We start from the raw sequence: 26622 nt of genomic DNA, 5'->3' as shown, positions 1-26622 counted from the left end.
ATAAAAATAAAAATTTATTTATTTATTTATTTTACTTTGCTTTGTCGCTGTATCCCACGTAAGCGAGGTAGCGCAAGGAAACAGACGAGAGAATGGCCAAACCCACCCACATACACATGTATATACATACACATCCACACACGCAATATATACATACCTATACATCTCAACGTATACATATATATACACACACATAATTCATACTGTCTGCCTTTATTCATTCCCATCACCACCCTGCCACACATGAATATAACCACCCCCTTCCCCCACATGTGCGCGAGATAGCGCTAGGAAAAGGCAACAAAGGCCACTTTCGTTCACATTCAGTCTCCAGCTGTCATGTAATAATACACCAAAACCACAGCTCCCTTTCCACATCTAGGCCCCACAGAGAAAGGAGAGTGAAATTAAATACATTTCACCAATAAAGAAAAGGTTATGAGGGATTATAAGCATCAGTGACAAAGTCAGAATTAGTAAAACATACGAAAAATGAAAAGAACTAGATAAGAAAAAACTAAATCCATAGAAAATGGAGTGTAACAAAAAAAACATATTGCTAATAAAAAAAGGATTACGAGAGATTATGAGGATGAGTGACAAAATTAGGAAGACTCAATACAACATAGGAAGGGAGTTCAGAAAATGCAGCCAGCTACCGCAGGAGGTGGCTGGTGAGAAAGACGAGGCATGTGGGTTGCTGTATTCTGACTGCTGCTATATGACACATACCCCTGTGAGACGATCGGGTGGCTATAGTTGTGGTGTAACTCAACAGAGAGGGTCGTCTCGCTGCTCAGCCAGTATATTTCAGGGATGGACGCCACACACTTCACTTGCAGACCGTCCAGCTGCACCATGGTCACCCGCAGGGGAAACTGCAGGCTCTTCACAGCCGTCTCCAACCCTGACGTCTCGTTCACAAACACCAGCTCCCGACTGTCCCAATCAGGGTCAACAGACTCATCGTTGATGTAGACGGTGAGGTTTGGGGCAGGCCTGCTGCCATGGGACATACAGTTGATGGTGATCAGCTGCTGAAGCCTGTAGGGTCCAACCCCATCTTTGATAATCCTCGGCTGCTCGTCTGGCAAAGCTACGACAATCAAGGGGGCAATGTCAGAGGAGGTTTTGAACACGGGCCTCCCCAGACACCTCTCAATGGTAGTTGCCTATAAGTTGTGTTCCCCTTCGTCCGCCCACTCACACACCAGCCATCCACCCTCGCCTACTGCCAACGACGCAGGTACCTCCCACCTGGTGATCCTGATGGCCAACGACACTCCTTGGATGATGAGAAGACAGAGAATGATGGCAGTAAATGAGGGTGAGGACATCATGTGTGAGTGTATACATATATTTCAAACTTTCTTTCAAACTATTCGTCATTTCCCGCATTAGCAAGGTAGTGTTAAGAACAGAGGACTGGGCCTCTGAAGGAATATACTCACCTGGCCCCCCTTCTCTGTTCCTTCTTTTGGAAAATTAAAAAAAAACAAACAAGAGGGGAGGATTTCCAGCCCACCGCTCCCTTCCCTTTTAGTTGCCTTCTACGACACGCAGGGAATACGTGGGAAGTATTCTTTCTCCCCTATCCCCAGGGATATATATATATATATTTTTTTCGCTGTCTCCCGCATTTGCGAGGTAGCGCAAGGAAACAGACGAAAGAAATGGCCCAACCCACCCCCATACACATGTATATACATACACGTCTACACACGCAAATATACATACCTACACAACTTTCCATGGTTTACCCCAGACGCTTCACATGCCCTGATTCAATCCCCTGACAGCACGTCAACCCCGGTATACCACATCGATCCAATTCACTCTATTCCTTGCCCTCCTTTCACCCTCCTGCATGTTCAGGCCCCGATCACACAAAATCTTTTTCACTCCATCTTTCTACCTCCAATTTGGTCTCCCACTTCTCCTCGTTCCCTCCACCTCCGACACATACATCCTCTTGGTCAATCTTTCCTCACTCATTCTCTCCATGTGCCCAAACCATTTCAAAACACCCTCTTCTGCTCTCTCAACCACGCTCTTTTTATTTCCACACATCTCTCTTACCCTTACGTTACTTACTCGATCAAACCACCTCACACCACACATTGTCCTCAAACATCTCATTTCCAGCACATCCACCCTCCTGCGCACAACTCTATCCATAGCCCACGCCTCGCAACCATACAAAATTGTTGGAACCACTATTCCTTCAAACATACCCATTTTTGCTTTCCAAGATAATGTTCTCGACTTCCACACATTCTTCAAGGCTCCCAGGATTTTCGCCCCCTCCCCCACCCTATGATCCACTTCTGCTTCCATGGTTCCATCCGCTGCCAGATCCACTCCCAGATATCTAAAACACTTTACTTCCTCCAGTTTTTCTCCATTCAAACTTACCTCCCAATTGACTTGACCCTCAACCCTACTGTACCTAATAACCTTGCTCTTATTCACATTTACTCTTAACTTTCTTCTTTCACACACTTTACCAAACTCAGTCACCAGCTTCTGCAGTTTCTCACATGAATCAGCCACCAGCGCTGTATCATCAGCGAACAACAACTGACTCACTTCCCAAGCTCTCTAATCCACAACAGACTTCATACTTGCCCCTCTTTCCAAAACTCTTGCATTCACCTCCCTACAACCCCATCCATAAACAAATTAAACAACCATGGAGACATCACACACCCCTGCCGCAAACCTACATTCACTGAGAACCAATCACTTTCCTCACTTCCTACACGTACACATGCCTTACATCCTCGATAAAAACTTTTCACTGCTTCTAACAACTTGCCTCCCACACCATATATTCTTAATACCTTCCACAGAGCATCTCTATCAACTCTATCATATGCCTTCTCCAGATTCATAAATGCTACATACAAATCCATTTGCTTTTCTATATATATATATATATATATATATATATATATATATATATATATATATATATATATATATATATATATATATATTCTTTCTTTCTTTCAAACTATTTGCCATTTCCCGCGTTAGCAAGGTAGCATTAAGAACAGAGGACTGGGCCTTTGAGGGAATATCCTCACCTGGCCCCCTTCTCTGTTCCTTCTTTTGGAAAATTAAAAGAAAAAAAAGAGAGGGGAGGATTTCCAGCCCCACGCTCCCTCCCCTTTTAGTCGCCTTCTACGACACGCAGGGAATACGTGGGAAGTATTCTTTCTCCCCTATCCCCAGGCATATATATCTGTCTATGAAAGAAAAGAATATATATGTATATATATATATATATATACTGGGATCAACGTGCTGTCAATCGATTGAACCAGGGCATGTGAAGCGTCTGGGATAAACCACGGAAAGTTTGTGGGGCCTGGATGTGGAAAGGGAGCTGTGGTTTCGGTGCATGAAACATGACAGCTAGAGACTGAGTGTGAACAAATGTGGCCTTTGTTGTCTTTTCCTAGCGCTACCTCGAGCACATGCAGGGGGAGGGGGTTGTCTTTTCATGTTTGGCGGGGTGGCAACAAGAATGAATAAGGGAAGACAGAATAAATTATGTACATGTGTATATATGAATATGTCTGTGTGTGGACATGTATATATGTACATGTGTTTGTGGGTGGGTTGGGCCATTCTTCTGTTTCCTTGCGCTACCTCGCTAATGCGGGAAACAGCAACAAAGGATGATAAAAAAAATGTGAATAAGAGCAAGGTTATTTGGTACAGTAGGGTTGAGGGACAAGTCAATTGGGAGGTAAGTTTGAATGGAAAAAAACTAGAGGAAGTGAAGTGTTTTAGATATCTGGGAGTGGATTTGGCAGCCGATGGAACCATGGAAGCGGAAGTGAATCATAGGGTGGGGGAGGGGGCGAAAGTTCTGAGAGCGTTGAAGAGTGTGTGGAAATTGAGAGCATTATCGTGGAAAGCAAAAATGGGTGTGTTTGAAGGAATAGTGAAGGAAACAGATGAAAGAATGGCCCAACCCACCCACATACACATGTATATACATAGACACCCACACACACACATACATATACATACCTATACATTTCAACATGTACATACATATACACACATGTACATATTCGTATACACATATATACACATGTACATATTCGTACATGTTGCCTTCATCCATTCCCACCACACATGAAATGACATCCCCCTCCCCCTGCCTGAGTGCGAGGTAGCGCTAGGAAAAGACAACAAAGGCCACATTCGCTCACACTCAGTCTCTAGCTGTCATGTGTAATGCACCGAAACCACAGCTCCCTTTCCACATCCAGGCCCCACAAAACTTTCCATAGTTTACCCCAAATGCTACACATACCCTGGTTCAATCCATTGACAGCACGTCCACCCCAGTACACCACATCGTTCCAATTCACTATTCCTTGCATGCCCTTCACCCTCTTGTATGTTCAGTCCCAGACCGCTCAAAATCCTTTTCACTTCATCCTTCCACCTCAAATTTGGTCTCCCACTTCTCCACCTCTGACATAAATATCCTCTTTGTCAATCTTTCCTCACTCATTCTCTCCGTGTGACCAAACCATTTCAATACACTCTCTTCTGCTCTCTCAACCGCACTCTTTGTATTACCACCCATCTCCCTTACCCTTTCATTACTTACTCGATCAAACCACCTCACACCACATATTGTCCCCAAACATCTCATTTCCAACACATAAACCCTCCATAGCACAATCCTATCTATTGCCCATGCCTCACAACCATATAACATTGTTGGAACCACTATTCCTTCAAACATACCCATTTTTGCTCTCTGAGATAACATTCTCACCTTCCACACATTCTTGAACGCTCCCAGAACCTTTGCCCCCTCCCCCACCCTGTAATTCACTTCTACTTCCATGGTTCCATCTGCTACCATATATATATACATGTATATATACATAATATATAATTAAATAAGCCTCTGCAAACACTGCTAGACTTGCCATCTGCCAGTGGCCTGTTAAGGGTGAGGCACTAAAGGCTAAGAAGTGGAACTGGAGCTCTTTATTTATAGACTCTGTTGCCATGGCCACCCCTTTGAGAGAATTCCAATCAGAATAGACGTCAGAGATATAGATAGATAGATCATATGAAAATTCAACACTCATTAGAGAAATAAGAAAGAACCTAGCAAACTGTCTGAAATGCCTGTCTATTTTCAACTGGCTCCATTGGTTCATTTACTCATGGGATATTTGGCTGGCTGCTGTCCCATATCCACCCTTGGTATCAGTAAAATCATTAGAATGCTCTGTAAATTCACATTTTACAGTAAGAAATTTTATTGTAAGACTGATAGACTAACTAACAAATTGGAATCATATGTGAAATTTCAATGATAATAACTCCATTTTAGTCCAAATTTACAGATACCATTGCATTAAAGGTACTATAGGTATGGAAAGGTATTGATATTAAATCAATCATTGCTTGTGGCATTATGAAGCAAGGGAAAATGTGGAATTACATAAGAAATAATTAATGTAAATTACCAATAAATACAAAAACATGATAATTTGCCTATTCAAATACTTCATCTTGTGGGTTTTTATCATTAATGAGATTTCATCATCAGAAAATGTACTTCACTTAACCACACCAGGATAAACAGTGAGTTCAGATGTCTATATATGTCTCTGAACCAGTGTGGGACATCAAAGGCATTAATTAATTCATTCCCTAAATCTATGAAGACATCTGAACTGACCCAACATATCTGCAAACTTGGATTCATTCAGATTAAAACATTATGATGCATTGCAGAAATCAGTGGAATGCATAAATATTAAAGTAAATTAGGCATTTCTAGTCTTTACAAGCCAATTTTCTTGTATTAATACTTCACCTAGTTTCTATAATGACATATGAGCTAATAAAGCTCTACAGAATCTGAATAAATGCCAAGTGAGTGTGTTTTGTCAGGATGGTCACTTTTTTTAGTGTCCACAAGGACTTTTAAAAAAAATGACGAAACACCATAAGCATCAACTGTTCATTTAATATTTAATTAAATTGGAGGAAAGTATTAGGAACGCATTACTCATACTCTCATATGTTCGTTCTGGGGTTCTAACCCCACAATTTCCCTGTACTTCACAGCTCTGCCCACTTTATGAGAACTTTACAATGATCGCTTTACAGGTGCTTCACCTAAAATCTGTCTGTCTATATCTCTGACAAATGCTCCCTTCTGGAACTCCCTTAAGGGGGTGGCCAGAGCAATAGTCTCCATAACAAGTGAATTCCAGTGCTGCTTCTTAGCCTTTAGTGCCTCACCCTTAACAGGCCACTGGCAGAGGAAGGCCAGTCTAATGCAGTGTTTGCAGAGGGCCCCCTACCATATGTTCCGACAGACTACTTTTACCTAATTTTCCTACCTACTACTTCTACTTAATGTTTTTACTTAACATTTCTACCTGAATGTTCCTACCTACTACTTCTATCAATTGCTCCTATCATTTTGCCAAAAGGCAAGGCTAGCACATAGCACTCACCAGAGGAAATCTTGAATTACGAAGAATGAGCTGTGTGAGTTAAGTGTTGTCAAGTGCTGAGTGACAGGAAGAGATATTTTGTATGTATGTGGACAGAATGCCAGCAGTTCATGCAAAGGTAAGGCAGAAAGAAAAGACAACTAACTGGGTCAGAGGAGTGCAACTTGACAACAAATGAAGTGCTGGTTCACTATGCAGCTATCACTAACCCTCCTGATACTCAGGCAAGAAGTACTGGTAATATACTTCACTGGTCACTGGCTGCCTACCAACTACTACCTACTACCAAAAATCCCATAGTCTTTATGAACTCTTCACATTATAAGGATATACATCATAAGGAATCTGTTGGCACCAATTTTGTTAAATTCTATCAACTACAAAATGTGAATACCCATACTAAAATAATAGCAAGTTTCAATTTATGCACTTTTCCTTCCTCTGCTTTTACAATACGTTTCAATCTAATAATACCAACTCACCTTTTCTTATCCATTGGGAAAAAAGAAACATCAGATCTCTGGTGGTGTTTTTGCTTGTTCTGCACACAAAGCAGCCATGCTTCTCATTTCATCTTGGAGCCATGACTACTGACACAACCCCTACCAAGCATTAGTCAAAAAATTAACACCAGTGTCATCTAATGGCAGATCGTGCATGACGATCAACATAAGGCCCTTTTAAGTCATATCTCCTCAATATATATACACCTTGGTCAGGATATAGCACAAGACATGATATCAATTTCCATGTAAATAAGGGGTTAAGGATTATAGAACAAATACATCCATATATACATATATATTACCATTAAAATTATTATTATACTTAGTCACTGTCTCCCGCAGTAGCAAGGTAGCGCAAGGAAACAGACGAAAGAATGGCCCAACCCATCCACATTCTTTTCCTTCCTCTGCTTTTAAAATACGTTTCAATCTAATAATACCAACTCACCTTTTCTTATCCATTGGGAAAAAAGAAACATCAGTTCTCTGGTGGTGTTTTTGCTTGTTCTGCACACAAAGCAGCCATGCTTCTCATTTCATCTTGGAGCCATGACTACTGACACAACCCCTACCAAGCATTAGTCAAAAAATTAACACCAATGTCATCTAATGGCAGATCATGCATGACGATCAACATAAGGCCCTTTTAAGTCATATCTCCTCAATATGTATACACCTTGGTCAGGATATAGCACAAGACATGATATCAATTTCCATGTAAATAAGGGGTTAGGGATTGTAGAACAAATACATCCATATATACATATATATTACCATTAAAATTATTATTATACTTAGTCACTGTCTCCCGCAGTAGCAAGGTAGCGCAAGGAAACAGACGAAAGAACGGCCCAACCCATCCACATTCTTTTCCTTCCTCTGCTTTTAAAATACGTTTCAATCTAATAATACCAACTCACCTTTTCTTATCCATTGGGAAAAAAGAAACATCAGTTCTCTGGTGGTGTTTTTGCTTGTTCTGCACACAAAGCAGCCATGCTTCTCATTTCATCTTGGAGCCATGACTACTGACACAACCCCTACCAAGCATTAGTCAAAAAATTAACACCAGTGTCATCTAATGGCAGATCGTGCATGACGATCAACATAAGGCCCTTTTAAGTCATATCTCCTCAATATATATACACCTTGGTCAGGATATAGCACAAGACATGATATCAATTTCCATGTAAATAAGGGGTTAGGGATTGTAGAACAAATACATCCATATATACATACATATTACCATTAAAATTATTATTATACTTAGTCACTGTCTCCCGCAGTAGCAAGGTAGCGCAAGGAAACACGCGAAAGAATGGCCCAACCCATCCACATTCTTTTCCTTCCTCTGCTTTTAAAATACGTTTCAATCTAATAATACCAACTCACCTTTTCTTATCCATTGGGAAAAAAGAAACATCAGATCTCTGGTGGTGTTTTTACTTGTTCTGCACACAAAGCAGCCATGCTTCTCATTTCATCTTGGAGCCATGACTACTGACACAACCCCTACCAAGCATTAGTCAAAAAATTAACACCAATGTCATCTAATGGCAGATCGTGAATGACGATCAACATAAGGCCCTTTTAAGTCATATCTCCTCAATATATATACACCTTGGTCAGGATATAGCACAAGACATGATATCAATTTCCATGTAAATAAGGGGTTAGGGATTGTAGAACAAATACATCCATATATACATATATATTACCATTAAAATTATTATTATACTTAGTCACTGTCTCCCGCAGTAGCAAGGTAGCGCAAGGAAACAGACAAAAGAATGGCCCAACCCATCCAGATTCTTTTCCTTCCTCTGCTTTTAAAATACGTTTCAATCTAATAATACCAACTCACCTTTTCTTATCCATTGGGAAAAAAGAAACATCAGATCTCTGGTGGTGTTTTTGTTTGTTCTGCACACAAAGCAGCCATGCTTCTCATTTCATCTTGGAGCCATGACTACTGACACAACCCTTAACAAGCATCAGTCAAAATTAACACCAGTGTCATCTAATGGCAGATTGTGCATGAGGATCAACATAAGGCCCTTTTAAGTCATATTTCCTCAATATATACACACCTTGGTCAGGATATAGCACAAGACAGGTACCTAAAAAGATCTTGTTATCAAATTGCATTATATTATGATATCAATTTCCATGTAAATAAGGGGTTAAGGATTGTGGAACAATAAATCCATATATGCACATATATTATCATTATATTATTATTATACTTAGTCGCTGTCTCCCGCAGTAGCAAGGTAGCGCAAGCAAACAGACAAAAGATTGGCCCAACCCATCCACATTCTTTTCCTACCTCTGCTTTTAAAATGTTTCAATCTAATAATACCAACTCACCTTTTCTTATCCATTGGGAAAAAAGAAACATCAGATCTCTGGTGGTGTTTTTGTTTGTTCTGCACATAAAGCAGCCATGCTTCTCATTTCATCTTGGAGCCATGACTACTGACACAACCCCTTCCAAGCATCAGTCAAAATTAACACCAGTGTCATCTAATGGCAGATCATGCATGAGGATCAACATAAGGCCCTTTTAAGTCATATCTCCTCAATATATATACACCTTGGTCAGGATATAGCACAAGACAGGTACCTAAAAAGATCTTGTGTCATCAAATTGCATTGTGTTATCAAATTGCATTATATTATATCAATTTTCATGTAAATAAGGGGTTAGGGATTGTAGAACAAATACATCCATACATATATATATATCATCATTATATCATTATTATACTTAGTCGCTGTCTCCCGCAGTAGCAAGGTAGCACATGGAAACAGACGAAAGAATGGCCCAACCATCCACATACTTTCCCTTCCTCTGCTTTTAAAATACATTTCAATCTAATAATACCAACTCACCTTTTCTTATCCATTGGGAAAAAAGAAACATCAGATCTCTGGTGGTGTTTTTGTTTGTTCTGCACACAAAGCAGCCATGCTTCTCATTTCATCTTGGAGCCATGACTACTGACACAACCCCTTCCAAGCATCAGTCAAAATCAAAACCAGTGTCATCTAATGGCAGATTGTGCACAAGGATCAACATAACGCCCTTTTAAGTCATATCTACTCAATATATATACACCTTGGTCAGGATATAGCACAAGACAGGTACCTAAAAAGATCTCGTGTTATCAAATTGCATTATATCATGATATCAACTTCCATTTAAATAAGGGGTTAGGGATTGTAGAACAAATATATCCATATATATATATATATATATATATATATATATATATATATATATATATATATATATATATATATATATATATATATGTGAAGCGTCTGGGGTAAACCATGGAAAGCTGTGTAGGTATGTATATTTGCGTGTGTGGACATATGTATATACATGTGTATGGGGGGTTGGGCCATTTCTTTCGTCTGTTTCCTTGCGCTACCTCGCAAACGCGGGAGACAGCGACAAAGTTTAATAAAAAAATATAAATATATATATATATATATATATATATATATATATATATATATATATATATATATATATATTTTTCTCCAAACTATTTGCCATTTCCCGCGTTAGCGAGGTAGCATTAAGAACAGAGGACTGGGCCTCTGAGGGAATATCTTCACCTGGCCCCCTTCTCTGTTCCTTCTTTTGGAAAATTTGAAAAAAAAAAAATGAGAGGGGAGGATTTCCAGCCCCCCGCTCCCTCCCCTTTTAGTCGCCTTCTACGACACGCAGGGAATACCTGGGAAGTATTCTTTCTCCCCTATCCCCAGGGACATATATATATATATATATATATATATATATATATATATATATATATATATATATATATATATATATATATATATATATATATTTTTTTTTTTATTTCTTTTTTTTTATTATACTTTGTCGCTGTCTCCCGTGTTTGCGAGGTAGCGCAAGGAAACAGACGAAAGAAATGGCCCAACCCCCCCCATACACATGTATATACATACGTCCACACACGCAAATATACATACCTACACAGCTTTCCATGGTTTACCCCAGACGCTTCACATGCCTTGATTCAATCCACTGACAGCACGTCAACCCCGGTATACCACATCGCTCCAATTCACTCTATTCCTTGCCCTCCTTTCACCCTCCTGCATGTTCAGGCCCCGATCACACAAAATCTTTTTCACTTCATCTTTCCACCTCCAATTTGGTCTCCCTCTTCTCCTCGTTCCCTCCACCTCCGACACATATATCCTCTTGGTCAATCTTTCCTCACTCATCCTCTCCATGTGCCCAAACCACTTCAAAACACCCTCTTCTGCTCTCTCAACCACGCTCTTTTTATTTCCACACATCTCTCTTACCCTTACGTTACTCACTCGATCAAACCACCTCACACCACACATTGTCCTCAAACATCTCATTTCCAGCACATCCATCCTCCTGCGCACAACTCTATCCATAGCCCACGCCTCGCAACCATACAACATTGTTGGAACCACTATTCCTTCAAACATACCCATTTTTGCTTTCCGAGATAATGTTCTCGACTTCCACACATTCTTCAAGGCCCCCAGAATTTTCGCCCCCTCCCCCACCCTATGATCCACTTCCGCTTCCATGGTTCCATCCGCTGCCAGATCCACTCCCAGATATCTAAAACACTTCACTTCCTCCAGTTTTTCTCCATTCAAACTCACCTCCCAATTGACTTGACCCTCAACCCTACTGTACCTAATAACCTTGCTCTTATTCACATTCACTCTTAACTTTCTTCTTCCACACACTTTACCAAACTCAGTCACCAGCTTCTGCAGTTTCTCACATGAATCAGCCACCAGCGCTGTATCATCAGCAAACAACAACTGACTCACTTCCCAAGCTCTCTCATCCCCAACAGACTTCATACTTGCCCCTCTTTCCAAAACTCTTGCATTTACCTCCCTAACAACCCCATCCATAAACAAATTAAACAACCATGGAGACATCACACACCCCTGCCGCAAACCTACATTCACTGAGAACCAATCACTTTCCTCTCTTCCTACACGTACACATGCCTTACATCCTCGATAAAAAACTTTTCACTGCTTCTAACAACTTTCCTCCCACACAATATATTCTTAATACCTTCCACAGAGCATCTCTATCAACTCTATCATACGCCTTCTCCAGATCCATAAATGCTACATACATATCCATTTGCTTTTCTAAGTATTTCTCACATACATTCTTCAAAGCAAACACCTGATCCACACATCCTCTACCACTATATATATATATATATATATATATATATATATTCCCTGGGGATAGGGGAGAAAGTATACTTCCCACGTATTCCCTGCGTGTCGTAGAAGGCGACTAAAAGGGAAGGGAGCGGGGGGGCTGGAAATCCTCCCCTCTCGTTTTTTTTTTTTTTTTTTCCAAAAGAAGGAACAGAGGAGAGGTCCAGGTAAGGATATTCCCTCAAAGGCCCAGTCCTCTGTTCTTAACGCTACCTCGCTATCCAAGGGAAATAGCGAATAGTATGAAAAAAAAAATATATATATATATATATATATATTTTTTTGCTGTCTCCCTCGTTTGCGAGGTAGCGCAAGGAAACAGACGAAAGAAATGGCCCAACCCACCCCCATACGCATGTATATACATACGTCCACACACGCAAATATACATACCTACACAGCTTTCCACATTTTACCCCAGACGCTTCACATGCCCTGATTCAATCCACTGACAGCACGTCAACCCCAGTATACCACATTGATCCAATTCACTCTATTCCTTGCCCTCCTTTCACCCTCCTGCATGTTCAGGCCCCGATCACACAAAATCTTTTTCACTCCATCTTTCCACCTCCAATTTGGTCTCCCACTTCTCGTTCCCTCCACCTCCGACACATATATCCTTTTGGTCAATCTTTCCTCACTCATTCTCTCCATGTGCCCAAACCATTTCAAAACACCCTCTTCTGCTCTCTCAACCACGCTCTTTTTATTTCCACAAATCTCTCTTACCCTACGTTACTTACTCGATCAAACCACCTCACACCACACATTGTCCTCAAACATCTCATTTCCAGCACATCCATCCCCCTGCGCACAACTCTATCCATAGCCCACGCCTCGCAACCATACAACATTGTTGGAACCACTATTCCTTCAAACATACCCATTTTTGCTTTCTGAGATAATGTTCTCGACTTCCACACATTCTTCAAGGCTCCCAGGATTTTCGCCCCCTCCCCCACCCTATGATCCACTTCCGCTTCCATGGTTCCATATATATGTTTGATGATAAGAGTGGCAGATATAGGGTGTTTTGGTCGAGGTGGTGTGGAAAGTGAGAGGGTTAGGGAAAATGATTTGGTAAACAGAGAAGAGGTAGTAAAAGCTTTGCGGAAGATGAAAGCCGGAAAGGCAGTGGGTTTGGATGGTATTGCAGTGGAATTTATTAAAAAAAGGGGGTGACTGTATTGCTGACTGGTTGGTAAGGTTATTTAATGTATGTATGATTCATGGTGAGGTGCCTGAGGATTGGTGGAATGCTTGCATAGTGTCACTGTACAAAGGCAAAGGGGATAAGTGCTCAAATTACAGAGGTATAAGTTTGTTGAGTATTCCTGGTAAATTATATGGGAGGGTATTGATTGAGAGGGTGAAGGCATGTACAGAGCATCAGATTGGGGAAGAGCAGTGTGGTTTCAGAAGTGGTAGAGGATGTGTGGATCAGGTGTTTGCTTTGAAGAATGTATGTGAGAAATACTTAGAAAAGCAAATGGATTTGTATGTAGCATTTATGGATCTGGAAAAGGCATATGATAGAGTTGATAAAGATGCTCTGTGGAAGGTATTAAGAATATATGGTGTGGGTGGCAAGTTGTTAGAAGCAGTGAAAAGTTTTTATCGAGGATGTAAGGCATGTGTACGTGTAGGAAGAGAGGAAAGTGATTGGTTCTCAGTGAATGTAGGTTTGCGGCAGGGGTGTGTGATGTCTCCATGGTTGTTTAATTTGTTTATGGATGGGGTTGTTAGGGAGGTGAATGCAAGAGTTTTGGAAAGAGGGGCAAGAATGAAGTCTGTTGTGGATGAGAGAGCTTGGGAAGTGAGTCAGTTGTTGTTCGCTGATGATACAGTGCTGGTGGCTGATTCATGTGAGAAACTGCAGAAGCTGGTGACTGAGTTTGGTAAAGTGTGTGAAAGAAGAAAGTTAAGAGTAAATGTGAATAAGAGCAAGGTTATTAGGTACAGTAGGGTTGAGGGTCAAGTCAATTGGGAGGTAAGTTTGAATGGAGAAAAACTGGAGGAAGTAAAGTGTTTTAGATATCTGGGAGTGGATCTGGCAGCGGATGGAACCATGGAAGTGGAAGTGAATCATAGGGTGGGGGAGGGGGCGAAAATCCTGGGAGCCTTGAAGAATGTGTGGAAGTCAAGAACATTATCTCGGAAAGCAAAAATGGGTATGTTTGAAGGAATAGTGGTTCCAACAATGTTGTATGGTTGCGAGGCATGGGCTATGGATAGAGTTGTGCAGAGGAGGGTGGATGTGCTGGAAATGAGATGTTTGAGGACAATGTGTGGTGTGAGGTGGTTTGATCGAGTAAGTAATGTAAGGGTAAGAGAGATGCGTGGAAATAAAGAGAGCGTGGTTGAGAGAGCAGAAGAGGGTGTTTTGAAATGGTTTGGGCACATGGAGAGAATGAGTGAGGAAAGATTCACCAAGAGGATATATGTGTCAGAGGTGGAGGGAATGAGAAGTGGGAGACCAAATTGGAGGTGGAAAGATGGAGTGGAAAAGATTTTGAGTGATCGGGGCCTGAACATGCAAGAGAGTGAAAGGCGGGCAAGGAATAAAGTGAATTGGAGTGATGTCGTATACCAGGGTTGACGTGCTGTCAGTGGATTGAATCAGAGCATGTGAAGCGTCTGGGGTAAACCATGGAAAGCTGTGTGGGGCCTGGATGTGGAAAGGGAGCTGTGGTTTCGGGCATTATTGCATGACAGCTAGAGACTGTGAACGAATGAGGCCTTTGTTGTCTTTTCCTAGCGCTACCCCGCACACATGAGGGGGGAGGGGGATGGTATTCCACGTGTGGCGAGGTGGCGATGGGAATGAATAAAGGCAGGCAGTGTGAATTGTGTGCATGGGTATATATGTATGTGTCTGTGTGTGTATATATATGTGTACATTGAGATGTATAGGTATGTATATTTGCGTGTGTGGACGTGCGTGTATATACATGTGTATGGAGGTGGGTTGGGCCATTTCTTTTGTCTTTTCTTTTTCACTCCATCTTTCCACCTTCAATTTGGTCTCCCACTTCTCCTCGTTCCCTCCACCTCCGACACATATATCCTCTTGGTCAATCTTTCCTCACTCATTCTCTCCATGTGCCCAAACCATTTCAAAACACCCTCTTCTGCTCTCTCAGCCACGCTCTTTTTATTTCCACACATCTCTCTTACCCTTACATTACTTACTCGATCAAATCACCTCACACCACACATCGTCCTCAAACATCTCATTTCCAGCACATCCACCCTCCTGCGCACAACTCTATCCATAGCCCACACCTCGCAACCATACAGCATTGTTGGAACCACTATTCCTTCAAACATACCCATTTTTGCTTTCCGAGATAATGTTCTCGACTTCCACACATTCTTCAAGGCTCCCAGGATTTTCGCTCCCTCCCCCACCCTATGATTCACTTCCGCTTCTATGGTTCCATCCGCTGCCAGATCCACTCCCAGACATCTAAAACACTTTACTTATATATATATATATATATATATATATATATATATATATATATATATATATTTTTTTTTTTTTTTTTTTTATACTTTGTCGCTGTCTCCCACGTTTGCGAGGTAGCGCAAGGGAACAGACGAAAGAAATGGCCCCCCCCCCCCATACACATGTACATACACACGTCCACACACGCAAATATACATACCTACACAGCTTTCCATGGTTTACCCCAGACGCTTCACATGCCTTGATTCAATCCACTGACAGCACGTCAACCCCTGTATACCACATCGCTCCAATTCACTCTATTCCTTGCCCTCCTTTCACCCTCCTGCATGTTCAGGCCCCGATCACACAAAATCTTTTTCACTCCATCTTTCCACCTCCAATTTGGTCTCCCTCTTCTCCTCGTTCCCTCCACCTCCGACACATATATCCTCTTGGTCAATCTTTCCTCACTCATTCTCTCCATGTGCCCAAACCATTTCAAAACACCCTCTTCTGCTCTCTCAACCACGCTCTTTTTATTTCCACACATCTCTCTTACCCTTACGTTACTTACTCGATCAAACCACCTCACACCACACATTGTCCTCAAACATCTCATTTCCAGCACATCCATCCTCCTGCGCACAACTCTATCCATAGCCCACGCCTCGCAACCATACAACATTGTTGGAACCACTATTCCTTCAAACATACCCATTTTTGCTTTCCGAGATAATGTTCTCGACTTCCACACATTTTTCAAGGCTCCCAAAATTTTCGCCCCCTCCCCCACCCTATGATCCACTTCCGCTTCCATGGTTCCATCCGCTGACAGATCCACTCCCAGATATCTAAAACACTTCACTTCCTCCAGTTCTTATACATATACACATATATATATATGTATATATATATATATATACACATATATATAAATGTGAATAAGAGCAAGGTTATTAGGTACAGTAGGGGTGAGGGTCAAGTCAATTGGGAGGTGAGTTTGAATGGAGAAAAACTGGAGGAAGTGAAGTGTTTTAGATATCTGGGAGTGGATCTGTCAGCGGATGGAACCATGGAAGCGGAAGTGGATCATAGGGTGGGGGAGGGGGCGAAAATTTTGGGAGCCTTGAAAAATGTGTGGAAGTCGAGAACATTATCTCGGAAAGCAAAAATGGGTATGTTTGAGGGAATAGTGGTTCCAACAATGTTGTATGGTTGCGAGGCGTGGGCTATGGATAGAGATGTGCGCAGGAGGATGGATGTGCTGGAAATGAGATGTTTGAGGACAATGTGTGGTGTGAGGTGGTTTGATCGAGTAAGTAACGTAAGGGTAAGAGAGATGTGTGGAAATAAAAAGAGCGTGGTTGAAAGAGCAGAAGAGGGTGTTTTGAAATGGTTTGGGCACATGGAGAGAATGAGTGAGGAGAGATTGACCAAGAGGATATATGTGTCAGAGGTGGAGGGAACGAGGAGAAGAGGGAGACCAAATTGGAGGTGGAAAGATGGAGTGAAAAAGATTTTGTGTGATCGGGGCCTGAACATGCAGGAGGGTGAAAGGAGGGCAAGGAATAGAGTGAATTGGAGTCATATGGTATACAGGGGTTGACGTGCTGTCAGTGGATTGAATCAGGGCATGTGAGGCGTCTGGGGTGAACCATGGAGAGCTGTGTGGGTATGTATATTTGCGTGTGTGGACGTGTGTATGTACATGTGTATGGGGGGGGGGGGGTTGGGCCATTTCTTTCGTCTGTTTCCTTGCGCTACCTCGCAAACGCGGGAGACAGCGACAAAGTATAAAAAAAAAAAAAAAAAAAAAAAAAATATATATATATATATATATATATTCTTTCTTTCTTTCATACTATTCGCCATTTCCCGCGTTAGCGAGGTAGCGTTAAGAACAGAGGACTGGGCCTTTGAGGGAATATCCTCATCTGGCCCCCTTCTCTGTTCCTTCTTTGGAAAAATGAAAAAACGAGAGGGGAGGATTTCCAGCCCCCCGCTCCCTTCCCTTTTAGTTGCCTTCTACGACACGCAGGGAATACGTGGGAAGTATTCTTTCTCCCCTATCCCCAGGGATAATATATATATATATATATATATATATATATATATATATATTTATATATATATATATATATATTCATAATACATAATCACTGTTTCCTGCATCAGCGAGGTAGCTCCAGGAAACAGACAAAGAATGGCTCATCCACTCTTATACACATATATGTACATAAATGCCCACATATGCACATATACATACATATACATCGCAACATATACATATAAATACACCTATGCAGACATTACATACATACACATGTACAGATTCATACTTGCTTGCCTTCATCCTTTCCTGTCACTACCCCGCCCCACAGGAAAACAGCATCGCCATTCCCTGCTTCAGCAAGGTAGCAACACCAAAACTAAGCCTGCTGGAGCTGAGGAACAGCCAGATATCACAACTTACCATCCCTTCACACGAGGCAAGCATTCCGCCAATCCTCAGGCACCTCACCATGAGTCATACATACATTAAATAACCTTACCAACCAGTCAACAATACAGTCAACCCCTTTTTTAATAAATTCCACTTCAATACCATCCAAACCCGCTGCCTTGCCGGCTTTTATCTTCCGCAAAGCTTTTACTGCCTCTTCTCTGTTTACCAAATCATTCTCCCTAACCCTCTCACTTTGCACACCACCTTGACCAAAACACCCTATATCTGCCACTCTATCATCAAACACATTCAACAAACCTTCAAAATACTCACTTCATCTCCTTCTCACATCACCACTACTTGTTATCATCTCCCCATTTGCCCCCTTCATTGATGTTCCCATTTGTTCCCTTGTCTTATGCACTTTATTTACCTCCTTCTAAAACATCTTTTTATTCTCCCTAAAATTTAATAATACTCTCTCACACCAACTCTCATTTGCCCTCTTTTTCACCTCTTGCACCTTTCCCTTGACCTCCTGCCTCTTTCTTTTATACATCTCCCAGTCATTGGCATTATTTCCCTGCAAAAATCGTCCAAATGCCTCTCTCTTCTCTTTCACTAATAATCTTACTTCTTCATCCCACCACTCACTACCCTTTCTAATCTGCCCACCTCCCACACTTCTCATGTCACAAGCATCTTTTGCACAAGCCATCACTGCTTTCCTAAATACATCCCATTCCTCCCCAACAGCCCTTATGTCCTTTGTTCTCACCTTTTTCCATTCTGTACTCAGTCTCTCCTGGTACTTCCTCACACAAGTCTCCTTCCCAAGCTCACTTACTCTCACCACTCTCTTCACTCCAACATTCTCTCTTCTTTTCTGAAAACCTCTACAAATCTTCACTTTCGCCTCCACAAGATAATGATAAGACATCCCTCCAGTTGCACCTCTCAGCACATTACCATCCAAAAGTCTCTCTTTCGCGCACCTATCAACTGACACGTAATCCAATAACACTCTCTGGCCATCTCTCCTTACATACGTATACTTATGTATATCTCTTTTTAAACCATGTATTCCCAATCACCAGTCCTTTTTCAGCACATAAATCTACAAGCTCTTCACCATTTCCATTTAAAACACTGAACACCCCATGTACACCAATTATTATTATTATCATTATTAGTTTTATTATTATTATTATTATCATTGATCACCATTTAACTGAATATTCTGTCATCACCTACATGACAATCATATGTAATATGTAGTTTTCATTGTACACAAATATACACGTATTAAAACAAAATAGCTCCACATGGCTATCAGCTTTGGATACTGTCATTTTCTGCAATTCTTGTGTCATGTTTAGAGATTAATATAAGTTGCAAAGCATGATTTGGAGCATCATGTTTTATTGAAAGATGCAATTTGTGGCATCTGTATTGAGGGTCAAGTATCTGTAAGAGATGTGAGGTTAATTAATGCAAAAGTGCACAAAGCATTTTTGATATATAAGCAGAACTTAGGCATACTCACCTAGTGGCTAAAATATGAGGAAAATTATTTCCTACATTATATTGGTTGATTAATGGGGATCACATGGCCGGTCAATCTGCTGTCTGTTGACAATCAGCAGAATTTGTGTAACATTGACTGGAACTGTAAATTTCAACCAAAATACTGAGCATAAAAGCAAATAAATCTCGACTGTAATGGGGTTTTCCATAATCTCGACTGTAATGGGTTTTTTCATAATCTCGACTGTAATGGGATTTTTCATAATTTCTATTTGATTTTCTGTAAGGGTATTATCTCCTCTTACACTATTAAGCCCTGAATTCTCCTTGTATGTACATGTGTATATATATGTGTATGTATATGTATGTATACGTTGAAATGTATAGGTATGTGCATGTGTGGTCGTTTACGTATATACGTGTGTGTTGGTGGGTTGGGCCATTCTTTCATCTGTTTCCTTGCGCTACCTCGCTAAAGCGGGAGACGGCTTTAAATAAATAAATACATACATATAACTCCCACTATTATAACTTTTACCAATATCCAGTAAGACATGACGGTGAAAATCAAACTTTGCAACTGTTCCTGTATTCTCTAAGCACTACAGCAGCAGCGCAACTCAAGCTCACTCATCCTCCAAAGCTACCAGCAATAAGGAACTCTTACTTTACCGTACAACTTTCCTGTCCTTCATAACCCTCCTTACAATGTGGTACAAAATAAAAACGCTCTAATGTAGGTAGTTCTTTTATCACAACCCACTACACTACAAATCCAGAACATAAGTACTGATATCAAAATGGTAATTTCAGTGACAAGCTAAACTGGTACCTTACCTCAATCCATTTTCCACAATGAATCCTTCCATTCCATATTTAATCAGGCCTCAGTTATAAAGTAGCGGCGCTGAACTACCCTTCACTCCAAGTTTGCAAATGTTTAAAGCCACTGTCATCAGTGATGCACAGCTGTAAAACACACAGTACATGAGGAAAAATTTCTAAAAACGAATGAGTCGGTTGACATTTTTTTTCCCTTAATGTTTCTTATCATCTTCAATGTCACTGTTTTTCAACTATTGAAACCTGAGTATTATGGTCTTAAATGGTGTAAAGACACCTTAAAATGAAATGGTGTCATATTTAAGTGGATGTTTACACTATGCACCAAACATGTATCAAAACAATAATCGGTGTACTACGGGCGTATTCCTGTTTACCAGGGGATACGGAAAGTTTATTTTGAAGGATTAATAACAAAGAAAAAACATTTAAAATCGTGATGATTTTTTTTCATTGGCAAATAAATAAAATCTATCCGATCAATTAATACCGGATGAAATGTAATAATAAGCGAGTTAAGGCAGAACGTGGAGCTGTAAATAATTAAGTCCCCCCTCCTAAACACACACACACACACACACACACCCACATACTTTATCATAACATCACAGATAAGTCTGTGAAAGCAGCTTGATGTTAGGAATTATCTTGTGGCGACTTTACAGCCACTTATCAAAGCTGCTAAGGCGATAAGTCTGCTGTTCCCAATTTTGAGTCAGAGATGGTACTTATTTTTAGCCAGAACAACATGCCAAGGACTAAGCCTGCGGTCTCCCTCCAAACCTTACATAATGTTATGCGATACCGTACCCATATTTCCTTAAATTCTTGACATAAATTTCCGGGAAATCAGGAACAGCACGAGAATATAACAGATATAAAATCAAACTGCATCATTCTTAGGCGATGGCTATTTTTTTTTACTTCTCAATGTTGCACTTTCTTTTATTTTTCGAGTGGTATTCTGTATCCTTCCTTGTCTCCCTATCTTCCAGCAGTAGGTGGTGGTAATGGTGCAAAGACGTGGCAGAGATGATGGCAGAGATGATGGAAGAAGTAGAGGCAGGATGGATGGCAGAGTTGGTGGCATAGGCTGTTGTTGATGTGGCATAGGGAGTTGTTAATGGTGGTGGAAAAGTGATACTTGCAGAGGTGCTGGTAGAAATGGTGGATGAAGTGATGGCAGAGGGGATGGTAGAGATTTGGTAGTGGTGGCAAAGGGGTTGGATGCTGGGGTGATGGCAGAAGTGGTGGAAAAGGAGGGTTGACAGACTTGAGTGGAAGGTGGTACCACGGTTGTAACAGTGGTGGTCGCGGTGGTTGCAGAGGGAGTGGCACAGGTGGTGGGGAAAGGAGATGGCAGATGTGGTTGCAAAGACAATGGAAAGGATGGGGGTAAAGGTGGCAGAGAATAAGGCTGCAGAGTGGTTGGCAGTGGTGATTGTAGAGGATATGATTGGAGAGGTATTGGCAGTGGTGACTGCAGAGGATACAGTGTGAGATGTAAATTCCTAATCATGGTATAAATACCAGAAACTGTAAAACTGATGTACAAGGCTTATATAAGGTCTTACTTACCCAGCACCAGCTTCGGTCCAACACAACAGTAAAGGTATTAAAGGAGTCAGTGACACACTAGATGAAGCATGCTGAGCATGGGTTGTGCGTGCGTGAGTTTGCCCACAACAATTGAGCGTCTGAAGGTCTATTATTTCCTCTTAATGTATTAAGGCAGAAAATATGTGGGATTTATATGAGTGCATCAATACACATGCTTTATTTCACTACATGCAAAACACACCAGTATTTCCCATACCTATGAATGCAGCAAGTAAATGATTACATTATATACTCGTAAGATTATTTTTATCATTATCATGTTTATTTACATCAAAGTGCGGGATATGAATGAATCAAACTGGAAAAACTAATGATGATAAAATCATAAGATGTGAAAAACTTAAGAAAAAAAAAACCAAAGCCACACGTGTCTGGCCTTTGATCCTTGTTTATATGAAAGTTAGGAATAATTTGCCAAAGTGTTCAGAACCATTTCAGGGACTACGTGCAGACCTGTCAAAGAGACGGGGACTTTGTGGACACCTGTCAAAGAGACGGGGACATTGTGGACACCTGTCAGGGAGACGGGGACACTGTGGACACCTGTCAGGGAGACGGGGAAATTGTACAAGTAGACAACACAACCAAACATCCCTCTGGACCTAACCTCACCATGATATCAAAACCACACACACACACACACACACACACACACACACACAGGACCTAACCATAACACACAATAAAGCCACACTAAGCATACAGACAATCTAACATCCATCACGTTATCATCCCAGATGGCAACTTTGTAAACTGGGAATATCTAACACAAGTCTGAATACACAGTCTCCTGTACGATCCTTGGCAAGCAGTGGGGCGGCGCTAACCAGACGTACGATGTTGTTTACTTTACGTCTTCAGTGTTCCATGCCGGGGGTGGGGTAGTCCCGTGAGTGTGTGGGATACTGCTGTCTAGGACCCTGGCTGGTGGGTTCTACTCGTCTTTTATATATATATATATATATATATATATATATATATATATATATATATATATATATATATATATATATATATATATACACTCATACGTCAGTCTTCAACGTTTCGCTCTGCAATGCAATACAGAAAATCAATATTTTTTTTCATTTGAGTCTTTTTCCCCCCACCGTGAGAGAGAACGAGAGAGAGAGAGAGAGAGAGAGAGAGAGAGAGAGAGAGAGAGAGAGAGAGAGAGAGAGAGAGAGAGAGAGAGAGAGAGAGAGAGATCCTCTTAAAGGAAGGGGGTGGAATGGGGTGGGGGGGTGGGTAGCGGGCCCTGAGACTTCGGCTCAGCCCTGATGAGCCAAGCCTGATGCATGAATTAATTAGCCGAAATAATGACTCACTTTAAACTTGCATACAGAGGAGCCTGGGGGGCCACTGAGAGGGTAACCCCGCCGGCGCTGAGAGAGAGAGAGAGAGAGAGAGAGAGAGAGAGAGAGAGAGAGAGAGAGAGAGAGAGAGAGAGAGAGAGAGAGAGAGAGAGCATGGGTGTGGGTAACGCCAGAGACCGGGTGATCCCTCCCCTATACTGGTGTGAGTGGGAAATGGCGTTCAGGCAGTCACTATATATTCCCACACACAAGGTATCATAATAGTCCTTCATGCAACTTTAACAACGCATGGGCTTTGGCAAGCCCATATATATATATATATATATATATATATATATATATATATATATATATATATATATATATATATATATATATATATATACGGTGATATGAACCTGGCTTCCACAACTCCTCCAGCTGGTTTTCTAAAAAGGTATTTACCTAAAATAAAAGGTATGAAGAAAGATACAGAGAACGTTGCTTTAGAAAATATCTTTCGTGTATTTTTACTTCAGTAAAACAAAACACTTCGATTAAGAGTTATATTACCCACAATCGTTAAAATATTCGCTGATATATATATATATATATATATATATATATATATATATATATATATATATATATATATATATATATATATATATATATATATATCTTAAACGTTTATATCTATACTAGAGCAATCATTCTTTTTCTAGTAAGGTCTAGTACCATGCATGGACGCTACATTATAAAATCACTGCATGGTAACCCTCCTCTTCTTCCTAGCGCCCCCCCCCCCCCCGTGATGACGTTACACCAGCCACTGTCTTACAAGTTTTTTGGGGGGACCGTTAAAACGGAGGCGTCTTCCTGGAGAAGGTTGAGGCAAGTTGTGGGTCGTGTCTCTCTTCATACTTGTGATGAAATTCGTATTCTCATCAGTCACCGTACGGGGCATCACTACAACACTTGTAAGTCTGGAGGGTTGTACTTCCCTAAGGGCGGCTCCTGTCTACAACCTACTACCAAGCTAAACCCTCGTACCTACAACCCACGGTCAAGGGTCAGAAGGAAGCTCCGTAAACATAGCATTTCACGGCAGTCAGCCCTGCAATATGCGATGCGTCCTTTCAAAGCAAATGAAGTTCGGAAATGCGCAGTGCGGGGAAATCATACGGAGCGAAGCGTGAAGAGCAATCGAATATGTAAGATTGGATGATTTCCGCTGACGTTGTCATACTCGAGAGAGAGAGAGAGAGAGAGAGAGAGAGAGAGAGAGAGAGAGAGAGAGAGAGAGAGAGAGAGAGAGAGAGAGAGAGAGAGAGAGAGAGAGAGAGAGAGAGACTCTGTTGCGGGATTATTAACCCTACTCAAAAAGGCAACTCCATCTATATACTTTACGGACCTACAAAAGAAAAAAAAGAATATGGTTCACATTGATCATGAATGAAACATTCCGGATAATATCTACTGATATCAAAGCAGCGAGGCTAATGGTTATATGCAAATTAACCCCTTCCTCTCCTTAATGAACACCCGTCACATTAACTCACTAGAAAACACACCATTACCGCCTGGGCAACGCTTTGTCATCAGTAAATGAGGGAAACATTTCTCTTGGCATAGGCTTGTGCGCACGTACTGTATACAGGGCGAGGGAAGTGTACTTGGACTTCGAATAATCCTTAACACCTGAAGAAGGCGCTGAAGGCTCTCCGTCTTAAGAGCTTATACAGTTTGACGGTGAAGACCTTAATGACCCTGGCAGTTGACACGTTTAAAAGCCCAAAATTACCCAACTATACAACCAGGTTATCATCATGGGTCATTACGTGGAGTGAGAGCGTGTATGGTCTTTGAATTACGATGAACACCTGAAGAAGGTGTTCAAGATCCTTTAACTAGTGGTTATTAATTGAGGCCGACAGCCTTAATGATCATGCCAGCCAATAGGCCATAATGAGGCTGACAGCCTGAATGACCCTACCACTCAACAGGCTGATTATATACACTCACAAAACCATCTGGAATTTCGTCCTTGATGGAACACTTGGGTAGAACTTCAGGACCTAATACCCTCCCCTATTTTCTTCCCCTGATCAATCTTTCTCCTCCTACCCGTCCTATCAAAGATCCATCTAAGCACACCCGTCATACAGACCTATACGAAATTAATAGACCCAGCTGTGTGGGCTAGGAGACCTCTGAAAGCAAGGTGAGGGAGGTCTCAGACCCAACTGTGTGGGTAGAAGACTTCAAAAACCATCAAAAATTACCGACGTATATATATATATATATATATATATATATATATATATATATATATGTGTGTGTGTGTGTGTGTGTGTGTGTGTGTGTGTGTGTGTGTGTGTGTGTGTGTGTGTGTGTGTGTTTGCGATGGTAAATGGTGAGTAAAAACAAACATAATAAAATCTACGGACGTGTCCCATTTTATTTCATTACCAACATAATGTTTCAAGAACACGTACTTAATTCTTTTTCCTTTAATTCTATTCTTGTATGCATATACCAGCTGTGGTGCGCGACGCTGCACGGCAAAGGGGAAAAAAATAATGGCATAGTTAATCTGAATTTTGAATGGTGGATCTGGTATCCATAAAGCCTACCAATGCTGGGTGAGTTACGTCCACATAATTCAAGGCTCCTAAGCCGATTACTTTGAATTAGCGTAGCGAGGAAAATGTAATCCACTAAGCTTTTCAAAGGAGGCCTTTGGAAAGTCTTGAAACGACCTTCAAAGACGAATATGAATGACTTAATTACCTCTACTCACATTCTGGAGTACCTACATCCAAAATGTTTGAATACATTATGTAGATTTTCCACCTAATTTCACGTAGTTTTATGATCATTACCCTAATATCCTCGGGAGGCAATTAAAAACAGACTAATTATGCATTGTATGGCTGTGGGTGACGTCCACAGAACAACGGCCGTTTTTTGTCGCGTCTTTAAACCCCGACCATTTTCTCGCAAAGTCGTTTTCTGTTGGGGATCGTTTTCTACCGCGGATGTTCCAGGGTTGGCGAGCATCCCAGTCCTCATAAGTGTGTGGGACGTCGGCAAGAGGTGACGCGCCGCTCTCCGTCCCTTAACCCCTTAGTGC

General features: G+C 41.2%; 1 protein-coding gene across 13 annotated transcripts in view; it reads right to left on the bottom strand.

Moving 5' to 3' along the window:
- LOC139761858 (uncharacterized) overlaps positions 1 to 26622 on the bottom strand; it is a 255590-nt gene that overhangs the window by 6843 nt on the left and 222125 nt on the right. Inside the window, exons 3-6 of one of the 13 annotated variants that reach the window (XM_071686409.1) lie at positions 20566 to 20697; positions 7470 to 10172; positions 6998 to 7117; positions 733 to 1285 (exon numbers count right to left, since the gene is read on the bottom strand). In XM_071686409.1, the coding sequence (XP_071542510.1) occupies positions 733 to 1016 (284 nt within the window). In that variant the 5' untranslated portion in view covers positions 1017 to 1285; positions 6998 to 7117; positions 7470 to 10172; positions 20566 to 20697. Of the gene's footprint in view, positions 1 to 732; positions 1286 to 6997; positions 10173 to 20565; positions 20698 to 26622 lie in introns of all 13 variants that reach the window. The other 12 variants (XM_071686412.1, XM_071686413.1, XM_071686415.1 and 9 more) reach the window with 12 other exon arrangements.

This window comes from Panulirus ornatus, chromosome 42, assembly GCF_036320965.1.
Source record: "Panulirus ornatus isolate Po-2019 chromosome 42, ASM3632096v1, whole genome shotgun sequence".
Lineage (NCBI taxonomy): Eukaryota > Metazoa > Arthropoda > Malacostraca > Decapoda > Palinuridae > Panulirus > Panulirus ornatus.
This window is presented reverse-complemented; position numbering and strand designations above follow the sequence as displayed.